The sequence below is a fragment of the Heteronotia binoei genome, chromosome 12 (assembly GCF_032191835.1).
Source record: "Heteronotia binoei isolate CCM8104 ecotype False Entrance Well chromosome 12, APGP_CSIRO_Hbin_v1, whole genome shotgun sequence".
Classification (NCBI taxonomy): Eukaryota; Metazoa; Chordata; class Lepidosauria; order Squamata; family Gekkonidae; genus Heteronotia; species Heteronotia binoei.
In genome coordinates, this window is record NC_083234.1 from 51218060 (window position 1) to 51244673 (window position 26614).

The 26614-nt window shown below is 47.7% G+C and overlaps 3 protein-coding genes across 3 annotated transcripts; 1 reads left to right on the plus strand and 2 right to left on the minus strand.

Annotated features, from left to right (window-relative positions):
- The first annotated feature begins 55 nt into the window (after positions 1–55).
- On the plus strand, positions 56–13632 carry FHIP2B (FHF complex subunit HOOK interacting protein 2B). Its single transcript, XM_060251452.1, has 17 exons — positions 56–257; positions 418–496; positions 2960–3129; positions 4255–4359; positions 4498–4605; positions 5304–5522; positions 5675–5871; positions 6745–6844; positions 6976–7052; positions 7179–7380; positions 8281–8450; positions 8535–8675; positions 10321–10411; positions 10631–10774; positions 11184–11324; positions 11525–11628; positions 12548–13632. The coding sequence occupies exons 1-17, from the start codon at positions 207–209 to the stop codon at positions 12651–12653; spliced, it is 2205 nt and encodes a 734-aa protein (XP_060107435.1). The 5' UTR covers positions 56–206; the 3' UTR covers positions 12654–13632.
- Positions 13633–13774: 142 nt separating this feature from the next.
- Positions 13775–16183, minus strand: NUDT18 (nudix hydrolase 18). Its single transcript, XM_060251453.1, has 3 exons — positions 15934–16183; positions 15588–15801; positions 13775–15035 (listed from the first exon to the last, which is right to left on the minus strand). The coding sequence occupies exons 1-3, from the start codon at positions 16081–16083 to the stop codon at positions 14434–14436; spliced, it is 966 nt and encodes a 321-aa protein (XP_060107436.1). The 5' UTR covers positions 16084–16183; the 3' UTR covers positions 13775–14433.
- Positions 16184–18865: 2682 nt separating this feature from the next.
- Positions 18866–25784, minus strand: REEP4 (receptor accessory protein 4). Its single transcript, XM_060250701.1, has 7 exons — positions 25268–25784; positions 24624–24700; positions 23068–23188; positions 22477–22590; positions 21548–21671; positions 19909–20099; positions 18866–19703 (listed from the first exon to the last, which is right to left on the minus strand). The coding sequence occupies exons 1-7, from the start codon at positions 25730–25732 to the stop codon at positions 19644–19646; spliced, it is 1152 nt and encodes a 383-aa protein (XP_060106684.1). The 5' UTR covers positions 25733–25784; the 3' UTR covers positions 18866–19643.
- Between the last annotated feature and the right edge of the window lie 830 nt (positions 25785–26614).

A 26614-nucleotide genomic window follows, 5' to 3' on the forward strand; every position in this document is an offset into this window, starting at 1 on the left:
GTGAGAGACTGGCCAGTAGACGAATCAGAAGCGGCAGTCTGTATGCTTTCCTCTCAGAGGTTACGTCGCTTTGTCTACGTCTGTCTGCCACTCCCCCCAGCAGGGAGCCGAAGCAGGTTGGCACCGCCTGCTGGGGGGGGGGCGGAACAGGGCCGCCGCCTGGCCCCCAGCAGCTGCCCTGAAGCAGCTCCTCCTACCACACAGCCATGGCCCTGCTCGGTCGCCTGGGCGCCCTCCTGCAGCGGGCAGTGGCGACGGTGCGGGAGGGGGGATCCGGCGGGGGGGGGCAGCAAGGAGGGGGCGGGGGGGCGAGGCCCACAGGGATCCTGACCTTCGTGGCTCACTGAAGGGAAGGGGAACGGGGCGGGGTGTGACACGGGGAGGCACTGCCCCCCTCACCGAGGCTTTCTCCCACAGGAGGAGCCCGACATAGACCTTCTGGAAGCCTTCACGGACCACTGGAAAGGCATCACCCACTACTATCTGGAAACTACCGGTAAGTCGTCGCGGAATCCTCCGATTATGTATCCTGATCGAGGTTATTATTCCTCGGGGCAAAAACAAGATCTGGTTAGATTCTGGAAGCTAAATAGTGTCGGCCTTGTCTAGTGTTTGGAAGGGAGACAACCAAGGAACACTAGGGTCGGGTTGCGGAGACAGGCTAAACCACCTCTGAACGTCTCTTGCCTTGAAAATCCCAGAGGGTCACCATAAATCAACTGTAATTTGAAGGCAAAAACAAAAAACCCCACTCCCATGAGAATTAAAAGGCCTCTGAAAGTGTATTCAAGGAGTAACTGAGCAAAGTGGCCAGTATATTTAGTGGATCTGAGACTCTTTCTTCCTGTCTTAATTTGCTCTTATGAAACTTACTGCAAAACAGATTGTTTAAAATAAGCAGAAAATTAAGGTTTGCAAACGGATTTTCAAAGGCAGACAAATTTAGAATGTATTATGCCAACCCAACCTAATCCGGAAGTTATGAGAGCATGTATAACAGTGGGTGGATCCTTGTCTGCTATTAGAAAATGTCAAAACTGGTGGCAGGCATTTCTGATCAGAAATGCCTTGGAGCACAAGGCAGGTCCTGACTATACCTCAGATAGCATGTCTAGATCTTTTTATTTTACCACGCCCTGATCTGAGCAAGGCTTGTTTCCATCACCATCGGCCATTCTGCTGTTATTTCTAAAGTAAATTGTGAGAACTGTTGATTCACATAAATTATAAAACAAATATATGATTTTGTTGGGAAATGACCAGGTTCGGAATTAAGCATAGGGATTATCTCTTTCAGTTGTGCCTACTTGGAGTTTTGGTGCTGCATCAGCCAAGATTCTGTGGTTGGGGAGAATGCTATCTCATTTGCTGTGTGCCCTGGTCAACAGAACATTAGATTCAGGTGTCTGTTACCTGGTGGCAAGCAATCAGAATGATCTGGGCATTCTGTTGGTATACTACCCAACCTGCTGTTTAATGGATTTCCTGCTTCAGCTTGGTAATGCAATCTTGGATTTGGTGTCAAATATATGTACTGAGGACCTCATAGCATCCATTACAAGTTTGGGGTTGCTCATAACGTTCTGGGTCCTTTGTAGGTTGCATTTTGGGTCAGACAAAGTATAAAGGGGAAGGAAGGTAACGTGGTATAGCCAAATCTCATCAGATTCAGAAACTAAGCATATTTGGAAGGGAGACCACCAAGGAAGACTCTGTAGATTGCATGGATGAATTTCACTAACTAAAGCTGTTATAAAGGCTGGGTCCAGACAAGCAGTATAAGCCACCCCAGGGACAGCTGGCAAACAGATCAAAAAAGCATGTCCAAACACACATCTGGCTCCTGCCCCTGGCCTCACCCCATTCCTACTTGTCCTTTGGCTCAAAAAGTGGTACCAAACTGGCGAGGCATTTCCGAGGAGCCTCCCCAGCCATCTAGATGGCTGGGAAGCACCTTGGGAGTGGCAAACAGGTGCATGAATGCTATGGACACTCCTCTGGGGTGCCTGTGGCCTGTCCCTGTTCTTGCAGCAGACCACACACCATCTGGCTGTCCCAGGGCACTTCTGTTTGTGCTGGCTCACTTCCAGGTTGGTGTGCTTCCGCCCCAGATCAGCAGTCTGAACCCTGCCAAAGAGAGCCTTTATGGCGTTGGTGTACCTGCTTTGCAGCTAACTTCCCCATGGTGATTGCTTATTGCCATCTTATTCAGATGCCACAATGGCTCTCGGATACCTGAGTTTTTAATACTTATTAGCATGTTCTTGTGCTGCTGCTTAAATCAGAATGTCTGCTGTTTGGTTTTATCCTGTTATATTATACTTCTTATAATTAAAAGCCATTTTAAGGACTTATAAAGAGGAAAGGTGGGGTGTACTTTGAAATGTAATACAATTCTGACAGATATATTTATTACACAGACACAAATATATAGAAGAAGAAGACTGCAGATTTATACCCCGTCCTTCTCTCTGGATCAGAGACTCAGAGCAGCTTACAATCGCCTATATCTTTTCCCCCCACAACAGACACCCTGTGAGGTGGGTGGGGCTGAGAGGGCTCTCACAGCAATTGCCCTTTCAAGGACAACTCCTGCAATAGTTATGGCTAACCCAGCAGCTGTAAGTGGGGAGTGGGAAATCAAACTCGGTTCTCCCAGATAAGAGTCCGCACACTTAACCACTACACCAAACTGGCTCAAATGTAGACATTTTGAAACGTTGTAATGCTACTTTCCCCGCAATCGGGGTCTGCAGCCTGATCAGTGTCTCATCCTTGGCAAAACAGTATGAACCACTGTCCAGTTGAAAAGAGAACCTCAGGCACTAATGTTGTACCCCCATGCCTAGTGCTGTTAAGCTGTATTTATTAGTAATGAATTCAGGGAGGAGTAAATGGGATCCCATGTACAATGAAAGATGACTTGTGAGTGTTTAATGGATATTTGTCTTCTTTCCAGATGAAAACAAACCAGCAAAGCAGACAGACATCCCCTGGCATTTAAAACAGATGCTGGACATCCTGGTGTATGAGGAGAAGCAGCAGCCATCGGAGGAGACAGGACCCTGCTTGGAGTATTTGCTTCAGCACAAAACACTGGAGACTCTCAGTACGCTGGGGAAAGCTGAGGTACAGATTTGTTTGGGAGTCCCTTTAAAATGTAATATGGGTGAGGTAATATGTTACAGGATCATTGTTAAAGCAGATCAGAATTACTCTTCTTCTTGCTGGGGGACAGCAGCTAAAGCTAGAGATTATTTTCCTAAGGCCTTCTCGTGGCCAAACTGATAAGGGACTTCTTCAATCACAACTAAATCATACTACCTTTCTTGTAATAAACATCAATTTCTTGTGTTTTATTTTTTTCATCTTGTCTGATATCTCAGTTCTTTTTTTTAGATGGATGATTTGTGCCCTAGCTCAGTGGGTTTTGTCTTGCTTCCTACCTTTGAGAGTCAGTAATTTTCCCCTTTGCAAAAGTGTACGTTTCAGTGATCCGATGGTTCCTCAATACCACATCAATCGTTGTAACTTATGTTGTAGTTTAGCATCTGTTGTAGATTTACTTAAGTGGGCTGATCCAGAAGTTCCTACACCAGGAGATAAATCAGTGAGGTGTAATTTCTGTGCAGGTCTGTGTGGAAGCAATTCCCATTGGAATCCATAGCACTTGCTTCTTGAGAAACCTGATTGGGTTTATAAATGGTTACATCATAGTTCTGCAGTAACATCTCCCTGGTGTGCGGTTTTCAAATGGCTGCATACCAGCCTTTCCTGTTTGCCTTTCTTGTCCACCTGCAAGTAGCCCTTTCTTCCTTGCTACTCTTTCTCTTTCTTCCTCATCTTTTTATAAGTTACAATTGCATGAGACCACTTGGGAAATGGATAAAACCCCTAATCCTGGATACACCTTTTGATAGCGGTGCCTTCAGTATGAAACTCTGTAATAAAATAAGCTTAGTAGGCAGTCTAGCTTCACTTTTAAGATGTAGGGTAAAATGCTTTTATTTCTGCAGAAAGATTGTTGTATTGGCTGCTGATATGCTGTGTTTTCTCTGATGGTTCATTTGGGATTATCTATTTGCAGTCATAGCTGCACTGTTGCCTTACATCATCGTAAGCCTCCATTAGGGTTTCTTGAAGCCAAGTTACACAATAGAAATCCAATGAATATAAATAACATTACATGCTATTTTCACGCACAAAACGTTAAATGAGTGAGACTTGCCCCCTAATATTCCTCTCTGGCCCCAGTATCCTCCAGGTATGAGGTCTCAGGTGCTCCTTTTCTTCAGCCGTCTGCTGAGACAAATGCAGTGTCCTTTGCTCCATTACCTGAGTGTGTACCGGCCTGTCCAGGTGAGTTTGTTGCTTCTCCTAATTGCACATGTAGCTTTCAGTGGCTTATGAGTGGGCCCCTGGTCTAGAGCTCCTTTGGGCATCTCAGCCCATTTGCTTCTTGGTGCCATTGCTGATTACCCCAATGTCCTCTTGCAGAAACTCCTTCAACTGGGCCCAGAGCTTGAAAATGAAATGCTGCAGCTTGTTGCTGTTTTGTGTGCCAAGATCAGACAGGAGCCTGCCTTGCTCCCCTATGTTCTTGAGGTGAGGGATTGTTGGATTTCTTTTTGACCCTTATGGCATGAGCTGAAACAGGTTGCGTGTTGCTTTTCTGCTTTTAGGTCTGCCTTTGTGTGAATGTTTCCTGTCCCTGGCAGATATGTACTTGATTGCTGTGTATAACCCAGATAAAAATTAGTTCTTACCGTGCTTCAAAAGGTGGTGATGTTAGGGCTGAGGCTGAAGTTGCAGCTGACTTGTGGCCTAGCAATGCAGTTGCTGAAATACCCTGAGCTCTTTCTTCTCCCACTAGCTGAGTTAACGGCTCCAGTGACATGCATGAGGGTGCCAGTAAGGGTAATACCACACTACTTCCTTGCCGGGTTGGCTTTGGTTACTCCAGGTGGAGCCACAAAACTGCCAGGGAGCTGAAGGCAGCTCTTTAGACAGTTTTTCTTTGGGGATAGAGACAGGCAAATTTTTTCTCCCAACACTTGTTGGCTAAGAAGCAAGTGGAACTGCTTTGTCTGAAGGGGTTCTAAGTGTCATGCATTCTGCTGTCAAGGCCCATTGGAAAGCCTACAGATACCTTAATCGTGCAAACGGTCTTGTCTGTCAAGGAGCCTCATGCGAGCTACACCTTTTTTTGGACTACAGTTACACTTTATTTCTGAAAATAAATCCAGACAGTGAGAAGGTCTGCATCTCCCCATCTCTCTCTCATTTTCAAGGGCAAGCACAAGGACAAGCCTGTGGCAAATGAGCAGAGTATGGATAAGCTGTTCCAACCACAGGAAGCAACAGTCGAGCTCCCAGACCCTGTGAACAAGGAGATAGCCCCTGCAGAGCAGGGCAGGAGGCTGTGCTCAGGGGAAGAAGTTCCCTGTGAGGTGTCACATGTGGAACCGGCCTCCCCTGCATCAAACTTGGTGACCTCTCTGATTTGTTTGTGCAAGAGCAAGGTACAGAAACGTAGCATGGGGGGGAGGGGAAGAGAACATGTGGGAAACACAGCCTCCTGCTAGTCCTCCTCCCTTTTCTTTCTCTCACTGGAAGGAGAGGGATTCCAGAGAGGGTGAGTCTGCAGGAGTGTAATTTTTTTTATCCCATATAGAAGAGGAAGGTTGCTGTAAAAGCTCAAGAGAATCTGCTGTTCCTTACCGGTATTGATCATCTGACAGCTGCTCTAGCCCTGGCACGAGACAGCAGGCTGTGCCCTCTGGTGGCTGACCATCTCTGCACCCTGTATGATGCCATCCCTGCTAATATTGACCCTGCTAACCTTGCCATGCTTCAGCCAGTCAATTGGAGGTAGGAAGCTCTCTGGGGTCCACAAATTGAACCACCCATGTCGCAGCAAGGAATCCTAGACTCTGGGCCATAGGCAAGGAAAGAGGCCCCATTTTGCATGGTTTGATCTTTTCCAAGGAGCGAGCTTGGGTTGGTGGCATACAGTTGAGATATCCAGTGCTCTGGTGTGGAATACCCCAGGAATCAAGAGACCCTCATTTGGGTAATCAGGGAGCTGGTAGTAGGTTGCTTCCACTCTCCCAAACCCATCATCACTGATTTGCCCAGACTAGGGGAGATTCTCAGCCCCTGGCTGCAGCTGCTGGGTCCCAAGTTTCTTCATACACAGATGTATGTGTGTGTGAATGTCTGTGTGTGTATACATACACACACATATGTTTTGAATATATGAAAGCAAACACTGAGTGCTTTCCCCCCATCTTTGATCCAGCCACACTAATCCATGCTTATATAATCTCTAGACTGAATTACTGTAATGAACTTTACATGAGGTTGGCCTTGAAGGCAGCTCAAAAACTCAGAAGTTGCAGATAGTGATAGTGCTAGTCCTGGAAATTTGCTTGGGGAACAGTTGTTTATGAGCAGGGCCTAGTTCTGGGTTATGCAGTAATTAGGCGATGCTCCTTGCCGGAGCTGTGCTTTACCCCAGGACCAGTGCAGAAAAGAGGATTTCCTTCTCGTAAATGGACCTAATGAGGGGTGAGTTCAGAGCCACTAAGGAGAGGGCTCTGGCTGGCTAGCTTTGGCTGTTTCTAAGATCAGGCTTTCTGCTCATGAGGTTCTTCAGTTCCAAAAGGGAGGAGCACCTTGTTCCACGACACTACAGTGCCTCTGTCTTGATAGCAGTTGATGAGGTTTTGGCTTTTCTTTCAGGTTGCAGGGTGGGGAGCACTCCTTTCTAGGACAACCAGAAATGGAGGCTTTCTTTGCCTGGCTTGACTTTTGTGACTGCCTTGTAAAAGGTGCCTCTCCGGTAAGAAACTTACAGCCATTGCACTGCACATACTTGTGTAGCCTTGGCCTGCTAGTTGACTCTAGTTTTTTGGAATTGGCAAGGGGGAGAGAATGGCAGAATTGTGACATTATAGTTTTGCACCCCACCAGACCATTGCATATCCTGTAGCTGAAGCAGTGGCTCAGAGGCTCTTCGTGGGACATCTTCAGCCTCAGCTTCTGCAGATGTGAGTCTGGGCTCATTGGGTAAAGGGGAGAAAGAGCTATGAGCAGTTGCTTTGCTGGAAGACCCCAGGGTCCTTCCAAATTTGCAGCCAAGAATTCTGCTCATTCAGCTTGGGCTTTCCTGGCAGGTCGGAACATGGCATTCTCATCTCGACAGCCATTCTGACGGGCCTAGTGAGACAGATCCATGCTCCTGCCCTCCTCCAGGAACTGGTGACATTCCTGCTGGGAATTGGAAGGGAGCCAAAAGTGCTTGAGGACCCTGACCACCATCGGCACCCCCCTCTGTGTTTCCAGCTGATTGAGCGCTGCAACCATCTGTGTGATGAGGTGAGCAGGAATCTTTTGGACTACACACACACACACACACACACACACATACATACACGGACTTAGCCTGCTTTGGGTCTTAAGCCAGCAGTCAGCCCACTGTTTAATTCCCAAGAAGGGAGACTGCCCAGAAATTACATTTGTTACCCTGGAAGCTCTTGTTCTCCAGCTGCAGCTGAGCAGTTCTGCTGACTAGGTGCTGAGGAAAGGACCATTACACATGCCCTGAGGCTCTCAGCTCTTCTAATTGCACCATGGAATGCAGGGCTGCACCCGGGCATTCAGAACATTCACTGGAACTGAGCTGCCCTGGTTCAGATTAAGCTCTGGATCAACTGTTTCTCCAGCAGTGTACTGCTGCTTCCAATCCTTTGCTGCCACAGTTTGCAGTTTCATCGACTGCCTTGTTGGAGCTGGTTATTCTTTAACCACCAGAAAGACTGCAGACATTGATCAGCAGTATCTCTAGATAAGACAGTTGGAAATTCATAGAGAAGAAACCCATCTCCAGGATTGAATTTGCCAAGCCCCAGTATCCCTGTGTGAAACAGGATCCTGGACTAGATGAACCATTGTTCTGATCCAGCAGGGCTCCTCTTTCATTCCTATGAGCCCAAATCAAACCACAGAATGAGCTGGAAGCCGGCAAGCTGAACCACCATTATTACTTGCTGCAGACTGGCTGGAGCTGTGTGAGTCTCAAAGGTGCTCTTCTCTGGAAGCTTTTCTCTGCTTGGGATGAAGGTTCTAAACTCCCTTTTCATAACCTTTAGCTGTCTTATGCTTCTGCAGTGAGCCCAGCTTCCCTCTGTTTGGGAAAGGGGGAGGTGATACTGCTCATTTTGGAGTTCCAATCAGGATCAGTTTGGAGCTTCTGTCTATTTTCCTGTCTTTCACCAGATCAGCATTGTCACTTTAAGGTTCTTTGAGGAGCTGCTCCAGCTTCCTGACCCGCGCATCCTACAGAATTTGGTGTTGCACAACCTGGAGGAGCGCAGCTACATCCTGAGAAACCCATCTGGACAGGAAGAATATTGCAGCCGTGAGCAGGAGACCTATGAGGATGGGCTGTAAGTGTGCTTGGAAAGGGGAAGAGTGTAAGAGAGAGTGGGTAGAGCTATGGCTGCCATCCTGATGCTTGTTCCCTATCTCAGCGGAGAACTGGAAGAGGATCCCTATTTCGTAGATGGATTATCGACTGTAGGTTTCCAAGCTTCTAGAAAGCCAGCCGTTCCTGCTCCAAGGCAGCCTGTCCAACCTGAGGAAAAGATGGATGTGAAGGAGGTTGTCAGCAGGTATTTGAGACGGCAAGATGCAGGGGGAAAGGGCTCCTTAGCCACACTCAGTGCCCAGCTCAGATGTCCTTTCAGAGCTGGCAGCTCTGACAATGAGGGATGATGTGGCTTGGCGTGGAGCTTTCTGTGCAGATAAGGCAGGAACATGAGGTTGGTGGCCAAAGCACTCCATGACATACAAAGCAAGGAAGTGGATTCAGGTGGGTAGCCATGCTGATCTGAAGCAACAGAACGAAGGAGGTGGAATGCCAAGTTGGCAAGGTGATGAGTATAGAAGAGAAGGCAAAGCTCTTACAGCACATTCACTCCTGGCTGGGTGGGTGATTTTTTGGCATTTTGTATTTTTTTGGGGGGGGGGGAGGTTGCATTTGACTTATCCTCGGTATTAGTAGAGCACTTGTCATTTTTGCACACACTCAGTGCAGATTCACATATGACTCTAAGAAGTGGCACGGGAGCTGTCCTTTGGCATTAGGTTTTCTCCATATCCTGAGGGTGTCATTTCTGAAGATGAGGGGTGACTTGTGCCTATCTCAAGTAGCGAGCCAACTGGTTGGCTTCCTAGTTGGGCAGAGCCACTTTGCATTTAGCTTTGAGCATGACCTGGATCTTCTCCACATAAGGGCCGTTTAGCACTGGTGGGACACTGCTGTCTACTGAAATCTGAATTATAAAGCTAGATTCCTCACAGCACTTAATATAGGCCTACATCCTGCATAATAATTCACAATACCCATCCCCACTGCTGGGATAAGAACATAACTCAACTGCATTTGGCTTCCACATTCTAAAATATGTTTATTTAGAAATAAATCCCATCTGATTCTTTCCTTGGAAATTGGGACTTACTCTTAAAAAACTGTATTTGATTGCAGCAGCAAAGGGACTCCCAGTCTGTGCTTTAAAACAACCTTTGCTTTTCAGCTATAGGCTATTTAATTAGTTATTGCTGCTGTGTGGCCACGGCAACCCCATCATTGACTCAGTCATGTTTTAATATATGTTTTATTGCCAGTTCACTGTTGCACTTGTTTATTTTTAATGGCCAGGCACAGGTTTCTTATTGGTTTGCAATCCTGTATCTGAGAACACTAAATAACCTTGTTGTATGACAAGTCAATAGTGAGATGGTTAGGGCTGCAAAGAAAAAAATGACCAAAGAGGCAGTTGAACGAAGCAGAAGCTACTTTAAAACACAGCCAACAGGGAGACTTTTCTGATTGAAGACTATTAAAAAAGCAACTAATTTGAAAACTAGTTTTATTAAGTTGCTTGTGCAAAAATGAACCATTGACAAGGAAGGAATTACGTTAGCAGGGCATGGCAGTCACAGTATAACCAGGAAGTGGAAGGGCAAGCAATGCAGAAATATGGGGTGTCCCATCTACGCCACTAGCTGCTGTGTGCTGCCACTGCTGCTTTACCAGATGACATTAGGCAGGCTAATGTTGGGGCCACATTCAGAGATACACAAGCTTGTCTTTTGAAAGGGCCGGGGGGAGAGACATTTGGTTGTTTGAATTCTCCATACGGGAATGAATTATGTCCATTCTGGAGAAAATGGCTGGAAGTAGCCCCTTTGTGTTCTGCATGCTTGTTCCAGAATCTTGAGTCTGAGGAAATGATTTGCTGTTCTTCCTTTCAGCTTCCTTTGCCTGGTTCCTAGCGAGGCAAAGACCTCTGCCTATCTGGAGGAGGGAGGATATGACACTTACGTCCATGATGCTAGTGGGATAGTGAGTTGCTGCTTCTATGATTCTCTTTGCCATGATCCATCATTATTTCCCACCCTTTGCTAGAGCGCACATGTATCCTTTGTGGGTCCCCCCAGAGCCCCACATAGCTCTTTAGACTCTTTTAACCTGGGAGGGAACCCGGTGCCATTTCCAAATCATGTGCCCCTTCTGTCTGCTCAGACCACCAGAAAGTGATTAGATTCCTTTCTCTTCCATCAGTTTTGGGAATGTTGTGCTAACACGTCTGACTGGAACTGGCCCCAGGCTTCTCGGCCCCTGGAAAGCTGTACTGCAGGATGCCACTTTTATGAGGGCCATTTCCTGAAGGTGTTGTTTGACCGACTGGCACAGATCCTGGATCAGGTAGGGGAGAAAATGGTCTGGAACACAGCCTGCATTGCCTGAGTGTAGTGGTCCTGTTATTTGACTCAGAAGTGGCGAGAAGGAAAAAGCGACATGTAATTCTCCCTTCTGGGGAACCAGCTTCAAAGAAGAGGAGGTGGACAGGCCCCTCATGAAGGCTCTTCCCATATTATGTAGGAGTCTTGCAAATGTGTCTGGCTATGGAACAGTGAAATTGAGTGCATATGCATATGAATACTATAGCAAAATGTCTGATGGTTGCAGAGTGGCTGGTAGGTCAGAGCCAAGCGTGTGATTTTTCTCCTGTTCCCCTGCCCCTCCCACTTAGGTGCAATTGTTCCTAACAGCAAGTTATGAATGAAACTACACAACTCTGCTCTCTCCTGCCTCTGTTGTTCTTCCTTTGTAGCCCTATGGAGTCAATCTGCAAGTGACATCGGTACTGTCTCGCCTTGCCCTCTTTCCACATCCTCACCTGCACGAGTACCTTCTGGACCCCTACCTGCCCCTGGCCCCAGGCTGTAGGACCCTCTTCTCAGTGCTGATCCGGGTAAAGTCCTGCCTTTGTAGGAGCAGAGGAAAATGACACTGCATGGGGAGGAGAGGGGCTGGGAATGCTGCATAGCACCAGGGCCCTTGTGTGGGTCCTGAAGCAGGCAGCAGTATCCTGCAATGGAAGGCTTGCCTGTCTTTTCACTCTCCCAATTGCTTCCAGCTCAGTGCTACTTTCCTTCCCATCCTTCCTACTAGGTGATTGGAGACCTGATGCAGAGAATCCAAAGGGTACCGGATTTCCCAGCCAACTTGCTGCTGGTTCGGAAACGTTTAATGGGCCTGGTCCCAGAAGAACAGCAGTGAGTGTTGTGCTAGTCTGGTGTTGGGGGAAGGGATTTGGAGACAAGATACAGGTTATCTGGGGTGGGACTAATACCAGACCATCCTAGGCCTGCTATCTGTTCCTCATAGTTTCACTTCCTTTTTGCCCCTGCATACCCAGCTCTTCACTGCAGACTATGGCCTTCCTCTGCTGTGTAGAATGGGCACTGCAGAGCTGGTGTCCCACTGGGCCTGCCATGACCTCCTCTTCCTCGTATGGCTCAGTGTTGTGACTGGCTTTCCTTCCCTTAATTAACTTGCTTGGACACCCTCAGCCTACTTCATTGCCATTTTTGTACCTCTGTGTGTCATGCAAACATTAGAAGTTTAAAAGAGAATGGCAACTTGATATGCTCTCTAGATCACGATTCTTCTTAACCCAACAGCAGGTGCCACATTAAGCAGTACTTTTTTTCTGCTTCCTGTATTTTGGCTATATATTTATATGCTGCCATTCTCAGATGAGCTCAAAGCACTTCTCTTGTTTTTCCTCTTCCACCCTTTCTGATCTTCACAATCTAGTGAAGTGACTTGCTTTATGATTGGGTGAGGATCTGAACCTTGGTCCCCTCCCCTCATCCTATTCTAACAACTACAGTCCTGCTTCACTGGAGATGGGGAGGACAGAGCTACCCACTCCTTTGGATTATAGGATGAGCATCTGCAGAATAGTAAGGAAAGGAGTAAGTTGTGAACCAGTAAGTCCTCAGGTCCAGTATGGTAGTAGCCTTGTCACTGTACCCATTGATCATAGGAGGGTGAAAATTCTTACCTACATGCTACAGTTATGTAAAGAGGGCTAAAAATGTTGTATATGAAATGCTTTCTAAGTGCCAAGTAGTGTCATACCTCCAAGACAGATGACACGGAGGGTAAAAATTCTTTCCTTGCATGCAGGATCAGCCACCAAATGCTGCTGGAGGGGGTGATCGTGCTCGAGGAATTCTGCAAGGAGTTGGCTGCCATTGCCTTTGTGAAGTCTGCACCAAAGGGCACCCTCTGATGTATGCAAACACCCATGCTAGGAGACAGGTGCAGCTTCAAGCCACAGCCTGGAAGGGCAAAGTAGCCCTGCCTGCTACAGCCCACCACCTTCCTTGTACTCCAGGCCCCTCAAGGGCTTTCTGCTTCCAGCCAGGAGCTGGCTGAGGTGTTTGTGGCAGCTACAGGCTCTGTGAATTTGGGAGCATAGCAGTCACTTGCAGAGCTGCAACCAGCAGTGGCAGTTAACTTCCCCAGGGAAGAGCAGAAACTGATATCCTGCAGAACCCTGTCGTTGGAGACAAGGGCTGCCTCAGGATCAAAAGGACACAAAGGGGCAAGAGCTGGCACTGACATCAAACCAAACTACTTGATTAAAAGGCCTCAAGCTCTGCCCCTGCCTCTTTCTGGTATTGAGCATTACATGCCGCCCTCTCTGCAATCAAGTTCTCCACCTCTCCCACAGCAAGAGTGGCCCCAACTATTCGTTGGTCCCAAGAGTGGCGTTCAAACAGGATGCAACTACCTCTTCTCCCTCCCAGCATAGCTTGTCCTGCCTTAGCTGGGACATTAATGACTCCTGCCCTAGAGGACATTAATGACTCCTGCCCTGTTTTTGCATTTTACTTCTTTCTGTTGATGGTACAGATTACTGAGGTGCTGCTTTTGGGATCTGTCTTGTTTTTTTTAATGGCCTTTGCCACTAGCTGATAATCTGCTCTTTCTTGCCACCCTTTCTAGTCCTGCCTCCATAGGAAGAACGTCTCCATTTTTTGTATCTTGTGTTCTGTTACAAAGCATGCAAACATGAGCACTAAACTTTCTGAACTGAGTGGAGTGGACAGAAACTGGAGGCGGAGAAATCACAGCAGACTATCAATAGGACTTCTACGCTGACAAAATGTTCTCAAAGTGCAATAAATGATTGTTATCAGTGCCTCAAATAAACAGCAAGCTGTGGGGGGGGGGGGGGATCCTGCAGAAGCTGAGTTCTTAGGTCATTTGCAGTGGTAAGTCTAATATATACCAAACTTGTCAGATAATTGGTGCATAACCTGCCTTTTTTATTATGAAACACAATGTGAGTCCTAAATTATGTACCTTCAACCCTACCCCCTACATTAATCAAACATGGCATCCAGATAGAGGAGACTGGGCTTTTATTTGTTTTGCACAAAGCCATAATAAGCATTGCCATGTTGAATTTTGCCAGGAGAAACCAGGCTAAGAGGCCCCAGCAAAATGACAGCACTGCTCTGAGCCTCAAGCTGAGCCACACTTCTGCCAACAGTGCCAAGGATGCAGAAGTAACTTTAATATTGCATAAGCCTTGCTGTGGACCTCTTAGAAAAAGGATGTGTTCCTCAGATGTTGGAAACTGGCAGATTTTAGCTTCCATTGCAGAGGGGGAGCAGGCAGGGATTCAGCTGTGCCTACAGCCCAGTATTCCTCAAGGGATAAAATTAATATTGGTGAATTTCCTATATTTAGGCATACATTATGCAAGTTTATGTAAATGCAGAAATGCTTAGTTACCCTCAGTGGTACTTTATGCTTGTCTCCTGTTTCCATTCTAGATCTCTCCAAAGCACTTGTCCCAATAGCAAGGTGCATGTGTTGGCATAAACAAGGGCTTTCCTGGCTGGACAACTAGTTCTGCCAAGACAGACCCAACATGCGAGGCCCATCATGCGAGGGATTTTAAAGGACCTAACAGTCTGGCTGTAATGGGCATGCTTCTTCCCAAGCCCCAGTTAGCCAAACACCGTCATATTTCAAGCCGTTGCATCCTGGGGACCTAGCTAATGAACTGGGATGAAGGATGACGTGCTGAGTCTCTGAAGGACTCTGCTCTTTAGGTCCTCATCCTCAACCTTCCACCAATGGAAGGCCTTGCTCTGCAACTCTGGCGGTTTCTCCTTTGAGCACTGGCCAAAGTCCCCAATTGTCACTACTGTGTTGAAGCAGATGCCATCGCTTTGGCCTGGCTCCTTGCCGAGATGCTGTAGCCCAAGCAAGCCACGGACCTGTACCACCATGTGAGGGGGTGGCAGGCACTCCTGGAGCAGCTGATGAATGGCCACCAGAAGTCTACTGCCCCGTGCTGACGAAGACACACCACTCACAACCACAGGCAAGTGCAGAGACCTTGCTGTGCCCAGGAGCACCCATGGAGCACCACCACTGTCAGTAAACACAGCCAGAAGCCTCTGGCAGATCACAGCACAAGGCAGTTCCACAGGCAGCAAAAGTGGATGGCAAGGGTTGGCTTGATACTGCAGAGCAAGATCCATAAAGGGCACAATATCCCTGGCTCGTAGTGGTAGAGAAGGAGACTTCCGGTCCCACCACCGGGCCTGCAGCGATTCTTCATCTGCATCCTGCAGACTTTTCAGGGTGCCACCTACAGAAATAACGTGGTGTCAGGGCAGCTGCAGCAAAGGCATCTGTACCTCCTGCTGCTGCTTAACTTATTTTGCAACTATTACATAGAGAAGTAGAGGTAGAACAAAGGTACTTTTGGAGTCTGATGACTGCTGTACAGCAGTAGGGGATATTAAGCAATAAGTGGGATCTCACTCCAGTGAGCAAAAATGAAGGAAACATTAAGAAGCAGCTGAGAAAAACATTCCAAATTAGCAAAGGTGACCTTTAACCCTAGGGTTCCCCTTCTGGATAGAGAAATTCAGTTTTCTCCAAAAGTAGAATAAAAATTAGATGTAGACTGCGATGAGGATAGCTGATCCACCTAAAGTGTTCTTCCCACAGCACAGGCACCCTTAACCTCCACAAGCTGTGCCTAGAAAGCCTTCTGGAGAAACAAGGTCAAGGAGAGAAACAAGCCTGTATTCTACTGGCTGCTCAGCCTGGCCTTTCCTTCCCCTCGAGGAGGGGCGTCCAGCGAGGTTGCTCTCCAACCCGCCCCTACTTCCCCACCAGGCCCCCAAGTACGCACCAGTCGGTCTAGCCAGGAAGATGAACCGCAGCCAGGAGGGGCCCCGGTCCTCGACCGCCAGCAGGGTGAGCGGCTGACAGTCCAAGCCCGCCTCCTCCTTCACCTCCCGCTGCATGGCTTCCACAATGGTCTCTCCGGGCTCCATCCGCCCTGCAGGCAGGTACCACGTCCCGTGGCACTCCAGCTTCGCCTCCTGCATCATCAGCACTTCGTTCTGCGGGAGAAACGGCAGTCATGCTCGGGTTCAGGGCAAGGCCGTGGAGGGGAGAGGAGGAGGGAAGACAGCCGTCCAGCCCGCCAGATGAGAGCTTAAAAAGGCCCGCCCCGACGCGCCCTCCCGGCTGACCTTCTCGTTCAGCAGCACGGCCATCACGACGTAGCAGGTGTTTCTCCGCAGACGGACGGGCTGCAGAGGCGGCGGGGGCCCGGCATCGTACTCCTCCGGGACAGGCCAGCCCTTACCGCTCAGCAGCAAGTCCAGCTCCTCTTCGGCCATATCTACGATGCTCTCTGCACATGCTCAGGAGCGCCGTCGCCTTCTGCAGCAAAACACAGCGCAGAGGCGAGCCCCCCTCCCGGTTTCCGCAACGGAAAAGGGGCGGGGCTAAGGCGCGAGAGGGGGAGGAGCCTCGGCGGCGATGACGTTCGCGGAAGTGGAATGACTCCGCCGTCGCCTCCGGAGCGGGGGAGTCGGGGGCCCTAGAAGTGGTAGGGGTGGCTTTTGACTCCATGCCTGGCGCTCTAGAGAGGCTGAGGAAGAAGCAGCGGATGGCCGGGTCTCCCTGGGACTTCCATGTCCAAAGGCAGTATTGTTTATTTAGAGATAATACTAATAGCATATGATGATGCCCTGTAGGGACATGTTCCAGGCTGCTTATGAATTAAAAATATAAGAGAACCAGTATAGTTCTGCATTTCCATTGAAAGTTTTCTTTCCAGCTCCTGGAAGGGTGGGGAGGGGATATTGGTGGAGCTGGTCTCGCGGGGCTCTCCTACTGTTTAGGAGTCGCTTCCCATCCAGCAGTTCTTGTGACAGCGTCGGGGGAGGTTTTTTGTGTGTGGCATAACCGATAGTCCTGTCAAAGATCTGTTCATCTTCTGGCTTAGGTAAGTGAACTGAGATAATTATGGCTAGATTCCATTCAGCTCACTGGTTTACAAAACAACATGTATGAGTACCAGCAGCAGAAGCCTCACTTAAATTCCAGCCAACCTCAACTTAACCGCCTGCACGGAGGTGACAAAGAAAAATACTGGCATACAGAGCGTTTTCACATGGTTAGGCCCCTTTTATAGGAGTTGAGAGCAGATGCTAACCACAATCAACAGGCTAAGCAGTGTTTGGGTCACTTTAAATGCCACTTCTAATTCACTTTAAGGTATCCACTAGACTGAAGTTCCCCCTTGTCCTGCTATTAATGGGAGCTTTTCAGCTTGGGCATCCAGTATGACATGGACAAGATCCCTGAGGTGATGAGGTGCACTTTGAACATTGCTCTTCCTGTTCAAATCTGCCACAAGATGCCCAAGAAGTGCTTCTTTTTGAAGCATTAAATGAATCCTAAATCTTTGCAAGAGCACTCTGAAAGAAATCCTCACTTAGCTCCCCTGCTTGTTTAGTCAAGATGCCCAACTGGTAGGCTACTACTAAGGAGTCTTTAGAACACTGACAGATTTTTTCAGTATGGCTTTGGAATGTAAAATACTTGTGTTATCCTCCTAGATAATCTGGACCAGGACACAGACCAGGGGCATGGTCCGGGTGCTCTTAGTACCTACGACAGTCCTGTTCTGAATTACAATCCTAGGAGTAGGATGAACCTAGACACTACTGTTCTAGGTATAATTCATGATGTTGCAGGACTGCTGCTGGGTGCTGGTGTGACAGGGAGTAATAGTTGATGCAAGTTTTATGTTTGTTTATATGCCACAGCCCCTTTTAAGACTGAATCATGCGGCATTCTGAGAAAGGAGATGGCAGTTAGCAGACTTCAGTACCAAAGTGATTTTGGTTCTGAAAGAGTTTTAGTTTGTGATTTGGGCCCCACAACCAGCCAGAGGCCAAACCGCATTGTTTCCCCCAGTAGAAGAAAGGAAACAGGTAACATAACTGATCCAGGAGATTAGCATGATTGGAATGAAGTCACACTCCTAGGGGAAGTTCACAGGTTGAACGTGCTTATGGAGCCAAACATTGTTCTAATATGTTCAGGACTACATTTAAGCAGTTGCCTTTAAAAGAAAAGTTCTGACAAAAGTTCCACATGCCCTATTGACTCCTGCTTGGGTGCTGGGATTTGCTAGTTTTGGTTTTAACTGAAAATGTTTTTAACTATTATTGGAAGCCACCTTGAACCATGAAGAAAGGCAGGACATTTTAATAAACAAATAAAACACTGTGGAAAGTGTTTAGACATGGCAGCTTGGTTGGTATTATGCTGGCTGAGGTGGGAGGTTGACTTATGGAGTTAGCATCAGCAAGACACACTAGTTTGAGGGAGGGAGTCAAGCTTAGTCCCAGCATTTGCTGTTCACTATTGAGGTACTGAGCAAAAGCACTACCATCCCACACTCACTGCTCAGTTAAAGAAGAATGAAGAGAGGAAGACAGACTCCTCCACTGACATGATCTACCATCAGCTCTAGGAGAAAAGGAAAGCCTGCACGCCAGCTGGGGGAACAATGTGGTTTGGCCTCTGGCTTGGCTGTGGGGCCCAATCTGTATGTCCACTTAAGGACTGTGCTTGCCTGAAAGGAGCTAATGAAAATGAAGCCACTGACTGAACTGCATTTGCCTCTGCAAGAAATGCCTTGTTATGCATGACGCTGATCCTAATCCAAATAGGAAACTGAGCTATGACTGGCTAGCAGTACAGATCCTTTTTGCAGCTGTTCTTCCAACACGGACATATACTGAGCCTCTCCCACTCACCACACGCGCACACACAAGCTCACTAGCACAGGAAGTGGAGAGTGGTTTGGTTTGAGGGTTGGAAAGCACTGGAGCACCAGCTCACATTCATGCACATGAGCCAGCAATGCAAGCACAAGTTACAAACAGTCAGGTAGGAAGAAGACCAGCAAGTTCTCTGCCTGACCAGTTTCATCAGTGCTGTCTCTTCCAATTAGCTTTAAGGTCGATCTGTGGGCTGGAATGCAGAAGGGAAGGGAGAACTTGCTCGTTTCCCCCCTCCTTTTTTTTTCTTACACAGTTTCTCTTTAACCAGCCTCAATATCTATCTCACACAACCTCTGAAACAAACAGAATGAAATCTAGCTTAGATTTAAGAACACATGTTTAATCAATATAAATTCAAAACATACTCAAAATACAAAGACACTCAAGTCACAGTAGTTAAATCAAGTTTGACTCTTTGGAGACAGAGACCCACAAAAGGGGGTGAGGAATATTTAGGTGCAAGTTTGCGGCTGTTTCTTTTTCTTGCAAACCTAAGCAGAAGGGTAACCGAACAGACTCTGAGATGCTGGTAAATAAGCTGCAGAAATATCTGCTCAACATTCAGTAAAATGCTGGCAGGCATTGCACATGTCTTTGGGGGGAAAGGGTGCCTCAGTTTCTGCATGCTGAGGCACATGATGGCAGGGGGCAGACTTCCTAATATAGGCAGCCAAATTGAGCAAGATACTCAGATGCAGTTCAAGAGCCACTGAGTGAAAACCGCAGCCACCATTCCAAGTCAAGGCATCATGGTGGGGGCAGGCACAAGAGCTAAGCCTGCCAAGGCCAGAGAGGCACCAGAGGTTGCTGCCAGCTCAACTGCCAACAAGGACCAGCAAATCAGGTTCCTCCTCAGCTGTTGGAATCCCCCCAAGCAAGAGGCTTATTTCCCAGCCCCACTGAACCCAATCACAACTACTGGCACTGAGAAGTGGCTCAATTGGGGCCACACTGACCATGCCCGTCTGAGGTGGAAAAAAACTACTCACAGCTCCTTGAACAGGGTCAGCAAAACATGCTGTGAAGCACCATTAGAATCACCCCCCATGCCATGTGCCAATTGGTTTGCCCAAGTGATTCTCTGAAGCAGAAGTGGCCTAGCTGTCCTGCTCCACCACCTTCTTTCTTAGGCGGCTTCGCACCAGTCGAGTTGAACCCTGCAATAAAAAGGGGGAGAGATAAAGGGGCTGTCACTTCTCCTTAAACACCTGAGTCTCAAACAGAGAGCCAAAGTTCCAAGTCATGGAAGATGATGACACCCCTACCCCCAATCAGCACTAGGGAATACAACTTCAGATTATGGGCCCCCACCTGAATTGTGCATACACAGCAAGAGCCTTGCACAACCAATGGATGCTTTACCTCCTTGGCTGAAGGCTTTTTCTTAACCAGCCGAAGGCTCTGAGTCCTAGACAGTGGCCTGGAAATCAATGGATCCTTGTTGTGGGCTTTGGACCCCGGGGAGAGCTGAGAATCTGACCAACAGTCTTCCTCATTGCTTTCGTACTCCAGTTGTCGGGTAGTAGTTCTGTGTGATACAGTACGAGTCGCCACTGTTAGAAGAAGAAGAAGAAGATATTGGATTTATATCCCGCCCTCCACTCCGAAGAGTCTCAGAGCGGCTCACAATCTCCTTTACCTTCCTCCCCCACAACAGTCACCCTGTGAGGTGGGTGGGGCTGGAGAGGGCTCTCACAGCAGCTGCCCTTTCAAGGACAACTTCTGCCAGAGCTATGGCTGACCCAAGGCCATGCTAGTAGATGCAAGTGGAGGAGTGGGGAATCAAACCCGGTTCTCCTAGATAAGAGTCCGCACACTTAACCACTACACCAAACCAGCTCTCCAGAAGAACAACAAAAGCAAAGAGCTTTGATCAGAACAAATGCAGAGATTAATTCCCCAAGGCCCTGTCTAGAATAACTCAGTTCCTTATGCTCGGCACTGAAGGGCCATCGATGTCTAGTCAATTTCAGATCCAGCACAAGGTTCTTCAGGCCATCAATGTACAGCAGCCATTATTTGCCTTTGCAAGACATCCAGGTTTGTCCTTTGAAAAATCCCCAGAAGGTAAAAAGGCACCCGTAAGGAAAGCAGCTCTTGCTGGGTCTTGCAAGCATCATTTCCAACCCAGCATAATTGATATCCACCCTCCAAGGAGGTCAGGGGGCATTTTAGTCTCACATCAAGGACAGAACTTTAGACTGCAAATCAAACACGGGGCTGTCAATCCTAAGTTTTCCCCAGGGAAGGTAAGGGAAGCACACTTCCAGAGGACAAGTGGATTTAAACCTTTCCCCATGCTTGCTGTTTCTCCCCAGCATGTCCCTCCTATCTAGTTACATCACTGTTTCTCTCCCCCACCCCCAGCAACGTTTGAGACCAAACCCAGCCATGTAGAGCTAACAGGCTGGAATGTGGGGGTACTTGTAGGGAAGAGCTGGCAGGCACAGAAGAAGGTTAAGTGCACACACACACATACCCCGCAGATCTGTTTGGGAAACCAGTTTGCCAGCATAGCACATGTTGTGCTTGTCCAAGGTCATCTGGTTAGGCTCTCCAGACAGCAAAGGGAGCAACAAAGCCCCACCCTTGGCTTGCCTATAATCAGCTGCTATGGGGCTCCTCCCCTCCCATTTCAGCTGGTCATCACCTGACAGCTGATCTAAGGAGTGAAAAGAAGCATTTCCGCCTTTTCTTCTCCCCTTCCTGTCCCCTTATTCTACTTTGTGTATTACATTAGTCTGTCTCCAACACTGTGGCAGAAAAACAGATGAAATCAAAGCAAGGATTGCTGAACTGTGCTTCTCAGGAAACAGAAGGACGCTTATTACAATCCCTGGGTTTCTGTTTTAAGGGGGTTTATCTTGTTAGCTGCTCTTTCAAGGTTTCTTTTCCAATTTGCATTCCCATGCCAAGCCATTCAGGTCCTCCTGCCTTCATTCCCCTGACATTCAGAGCTTTCAGGGGCAAAGAAAACCACACAGACTGGCCAGGCTCTTACATCTTGGCCGCTGCTGCTCCTCTGGGTAAAGGGGATCTGAAAAGTGAACTGGGCTTGTGTCCGGAATGGAAGTCAGATCCTGCATGCTGAAGCTCCGCAGTCGGCCAGCCAGGGCGCCCTGACTCTGAAAGGAAGGAAAGAGATCCACATGGAGAAGGTGCCGTCTTCAAGCCAGCTTTCCAGAGGCAAAAAGGGTGCAGGAAGAATCCACAGTGGAACTTACTAGAAAAATTTATTCCACCAAGGAGAAACTGCCACTTACCACTAATGCATTTCACTATGATGACTTAATTTAAAATGCCCACACTTCCAATTTTTTTGCTGATTGCCACTCCCAAAGGAGACCTCAGATTCCCCCTCCCCTCCCATCAACTGATTCTTGGGGGGTTCCTTGTCCCCATAGCAGCACTTCAGGGGTCGTTTTGGCCTGCTACAGGTGCGGGATATTTAAAAAAAAAAACATGCTCCCTCTTTGCATGCAAGGGAATTCTGGGCAGGATGCAAGTCAGTGTTTATGCTCATTTGAAGGAGGACTGAAAGATTCATTGCGGTGTCCCAGAAACCTTTTGGATGGCAGGAAAGAAGACCAGAAGTTCAAGCACAGGGCAGTAGGAAGGCAACAGGCTCTGCAGATTCTGACTAGCTGCCAACAATGGTTCTCAAGTAATTGTTAGGAAGTAATAAAAGGGGGCAGGAAACCAAGCCAAAGAAGAAGAGGTGGGACACGTTTGCAGCCACAGTGGTATCTGTGGCTGGGAGAAGGAACAAGCTGAAAGCAGCCCCTGAAAGCTCCATTCTGAGGTTCAGCAAGCCCCTAATTCCAAGGAAATGAAGAGTGTGGGCAGGCAGCAAGGAGGACATCCCACCACCAGATATGGCAGGACCTCACATTCATTTCATTCCAAAGAGTCCAGAAGAAACAGCATTACCTTCGTAGCAGCTTGGACAGCAGCTGTGGCTGCTACATTAAGGCTTCTCTTCCCAAGGCTCACAAGGGTCTCGTAGCCACGCTCTTTGGCTTTAACAATGAACTGATCTATTTCCTGCAAAACAAGGGGTGGGGGTGGAGATCAAACAAAGGTAGTCTACGTTTAAATTAACCTTAATGGAAACTAGCAGTGGAAAGCCATTTTGCTCGCTGGCTAACTAAATCCACATAATGCCCAGCACCACCCTTAAGAGTTTGTATCAGAGCCGCCAGCAGTCACTGAAGGAAGGCTCACTCGCTGGCCCTTCTGTATCCTCGAGAGCAGTGCTCCTAGAAGGCCACATTCTGCCCACATGATACAGGCATGAACAGCTGTGCATATTTCCCTGAGTGTGCCTGTTTTCACACAAGATTTTACACTTCTGAAGAGCCAACAGCAATAGCTTCCAGGGCAGCAGATGAAGACCACTCTTGAATCCAAAACAAACATCATAACAGAGCAAGAAACTCAATGGATGCCAGGTTCGGCATCCTCTTTACCCACATGACAGCCTGGCCTCTTCTAGTACAAGTAGTGGTAGACAGTATTTACCTTCTCCTTGTTAGACAACGTAGGATGGATAAACTTGCGGTACAGCAGGCTTGCCCCTCTCGTGTAAGGAGACAGGAGCCACACTACAAAGGCCATCTTGATCTCGTAGTAGAAGGGAAACCTGGGCAACAGGTGACACAACACTGAGGTCAGCCTGACTACAAGAGGACTTGAGAATGCTCAGCATCTGCCACACATCCCAGCAACTCACTTCCCAGTTTGGTGGAGCTTCCCAAGCAACCCACAGTCTCTAGACTCTAGAGCATCATCTTAAAACTCTAGGGCGTGTCTTGCTGCACTCATGTGCCTGCTTTAAAAGGGCATAGGTAGGTTGGAGCAAAAGAGCATTCCTTTCCAGTTAACACAGGCACTGATTTGAAATGTGTTGTGCTTCAGCTACTTGTAACCTGCCTTGCGCATTACAACATTAAAGTTAACTCATTTTTGATGACAGCCATGTAGCAGTATGTCAATTTGTGTAGTAAATTTAAGTGTGGCAATATACTTTTAAAAAACTAATTCACTCTTCAGCAGGAGAAACTTCTGGTCTCCGGGGTGACTGGAGAGCATTTATTACTTTGCATATGACAGAGATTGACCCACACAGTAGCAAATGAAGGGTGGATCAGCCATCAGATGCTTCACTGCTGACCCAGATCACTCATCGACCCACACCAGTCCCAGAACAAGTGAGTCACATACAGTGACCCAACTTGCACCTCAGCCCACACAAAATTGTCACCCATGGATCCATATTTCAGAATATATACACACTCCTCCAAAACCAAAATCACATCAGTTGGCAAAAAGCCCCAACTCTGCAGTTCCTGGCAACAGGCAAGTAAATTGAGATGAAGGGAGGCTCTCTAACTTGACACACATAAATTCAGTGCATCTCATTTAGTGGAAGCCACATCACATTTGGGACTTGTTAGTAAACTTTACAGCTGCTCAAACTTTGCTGCCAACATAATCATAGTATTTGAGTGGTCAGTTAAGTGGCAGCCAAGTATTTTTGATATTAGGGGAACACAAAGAGATAGTTCTAAAAAAACTACAGTGAAATTTTGAAATCAAGCTACAAGCCTCTAATCAATACTTGCCATCAGGGGTGTGAAAATGGCAATGCTGACAAGAGATATAAATTCCCCCCCTGGAACTTACATTAAAGGAATGACTAAGGGTTATTATACAGAAATTGATTGTTAAAAGCACAGTTCAATGACAGTGATGTTAGCAAGCATTTCACATTTTAGCTACAGCCACGCCCGCCAAGGAGCACCAGAGATGGCCTAAATCCATGTGATTAACAGCAGCCATTTTAATAGGCAACAATATTGCAAAAGAGGTCACTAAAGCCAGGTAGAACACAGTGCAAAGGCCCTCCCCTCTCCACTCTCTCAGCCAGCAGCTTGGGATGGTTAAATCAGTTCCCAAAAGCTACAAGGAACATCCCCAACCAGAATCCTGGATCTTTCAGCCTATGGAGGCAAAAATCAGAATCTAATACTAAGCATGACTTGCAGAACCGGAGAATGAAAGAAACAACAACTCACCAGGAAATGAAGGTATCTGCAACCGTTTCTGTAGCCATGAAGAGGGCAAACACAATCCAATACATCATCCAGCGCACCTGTAAGAACATGAGAGGGAAGGCTTAGAAGGCACTGACTTTCCCCTCCCTCCCCATAAACAGCAACAGGATGAGGGAGAGAAGGCACTGCCAGAGCAGAACCTGGCCTCAGCCATCCAGTATTTTGCTTCAGCTGAAGGATGTTACTTTCCCACTTAGCTGTACTATCTCTAAAGAATTTGTATATTGGAGGAGTTTATTTGCAGACTCTCCAGGGTGGCTTACAAGTAAAACACCACCACAGGATTATAAGTTACCAACATAAAAACAAAGCAAGCCATTAAAAACATATACAATGTATAAGGCCTTTCTTAAATTACGAAAGTAAAGCACAATGATAATTGTTTTTAAAAAGACAAGTTAAAATACACAACCACAAAAAACCCAAACTGCTTTGAAACCAGCTCTCGCTATTATACAAAAAACCTTTGCTCAGAGACTGCAATCCTCTCTGGGCTTACAAACTGCGCCGCCGCCGCCCCCCCCCCCCCCCCCGGGCTCCATGGGTTATCTTCCCACAACTATTTGTAGCAAGAGTTTCCTCCATTGTTCTCAGCCCCAACTTACATATTCCCGGATGTTCTTTGTTTTCACAGCCTTGTAGGAGGCATAGGCAGGATACAGCATCCCAAAGAGCAGCCTGTAACGGAAAGGAGGGGTCAGGCAGGCTGGCCACCATCTGTACAATCCTGCCAGCAGCCAGAGGCAGCCTCGTTGGCTCCAGCGTAGCAGTTTGGCCTTAGCTGCTTCCAATATCATAGTGGCCCCAGAGGGGGGTGCTTCCTTTTGCCCTGCAGCAGGAGGAGAAGCCATAGCCAAGCCCAATTTGACAGGCTCCCTGTCCTCCCTGCTGTCCTGGGAAGAGGTGCCGGACCCAGCCGACCAGGCAGCACCAACACAGGGCCAGACACAAGAATCTACTCCCAAGGATAAGCTGATCTTTCTGAGGCCTTCCCCTTCCCACACAAATGCCTGCTTGTTGCACAACTGGTGACAAGACCAGCTGTGCAGGCTTGGAAGCCATGCTGCCATGTGATCAAGAGTGTGGCCCAGGGGATCACTACCTTCTGCCTCCTAAAGGGGGAGCCAAGCAGCTTGGGGCAGGGGTTAAAAGTGTTGGATTCAAATCCTCACTCTGCCACAAAGCTTGCTGGGGGACTGTGGGTCAGTCACCCGCACTCAAGCCTTCTGGGGTTGTTGTGATGGTGAAATGGAATGAGACTGGCATACAGCAGCCTGAGCTCCTTGGAAGAAGGGGGGAATTTAAAATATAGTAAAGAAATATAAAATCACTCATATCCAAACAGCCTCAGCACTCACAGCCAACAGGCAATTGCACCAGAAGAAGTCCTGCTTCACCCTCCTTTATAGGGAGAGAAATGCAGATCCTGCCAAGTACTGCCCCCACTTACTCTAGAGCAGGCATGGCCAAACTTGCTTAATGTAAGAGCCATATAGAATGAATGTCAGATGTTTGAGAGCCACAAGACATGAATGTCAGATGTTTAAAAGCCGAAGGAAGGAATATAGATAAGGGAGGAAGAGGTGGGAAGAAAGCAACTTAAAATGCATTCTCTGAGTCACCTGTTGATTTGGCTTGGAGAAATGATTTAAAGAGACAAATGCCATCTCCAATTTGGCCAATGGGCTGGTGGGGGCTTTGAGAGTCACACAATATGTGTGAAAGAGCACATGAGGCTCCCAAGCCACAGTTTGGCTGACCCCTGCTCTAGGCATAGGTCTTTGGGGATGATATTTAGGGGCTAGAGCTAGCCAACATAATCCATATTATCTGAAAATGCATGAACAGGATGCTCATTCCAGAAGGTACCAAATAGCTCTAGAATTAGATAAGTCATTTGAGTCACAGCGGAAAGAACTAATTTTGAGTCCAGTGGCACCTTTAAGACCACC

Bases quoted from the DNA above. Each gene is read 5' to 3' on its own strand.
- FHIP2B (XM_060251452.1), top strand. From the start codon at position 207: ATGGCCCTGCTCGGTCGCCTGGGCGCCCTCCTGCAGCGGGCAGTGGCG. The intron at 4,360-4,497 runs GTGAGTTTGTTG...GTCCTCTTGCAG, and splicing joins GTGTGTACCGGCCTGTCCAG to AAACTCCTTCAACTGGGCCC. The intron at 7,381-8,280 runs GTGAGCAGGAAT...GTCTTTCACCAG, and splicing joins GCAACCATCTGTGTGATGAG to ATCAGCATTGTCACTTTAAG.
- REEP4 (XM_060250701.1), bottom strand. From the start codon at position 25,732: ATGGCAGCATGGCTTCCAAGCCTGCACAGCTGGTCTTGTCACCAGTTG. The intron at 24,701-25,267 runs GTAAGTTGGGGC...ATGTTCTTACAG, and splicing joins CAAAGAACATCCGGGAATAT to GTGCGCTGGATGATGTATTG. The intron at 20,100-21,547 runs GTAAGAGCCTGG...TTCTTCTAACAG, and splicing joins GGAGCAGCAGCGGCCAAGAT to TGGCGACTCGTACTGTATCA.
- NUDT18 (XM_060251453.1), bottom strand. From the start codon at position 16,083: ATGGCCGAAGAGGAGCTGGACTTGCTGCTGAGCGGTAAGGGCTGGCCT. The intron at 15,802-15,933 runs GTCAGCCGGGAG...TTTCTCCCGCAG, and splicing joins CCGTGCTGCTGAACGAGAAG to AACGAAGTGCTGATGATGCA. The intron at 15,036-15,587 runs GTGCGTACTTGG...TTATTTCTGTAG, and splicing joins CTTCCTGGCTAGACCGACTG to GTGGCACCCTGAAAAGTCTG.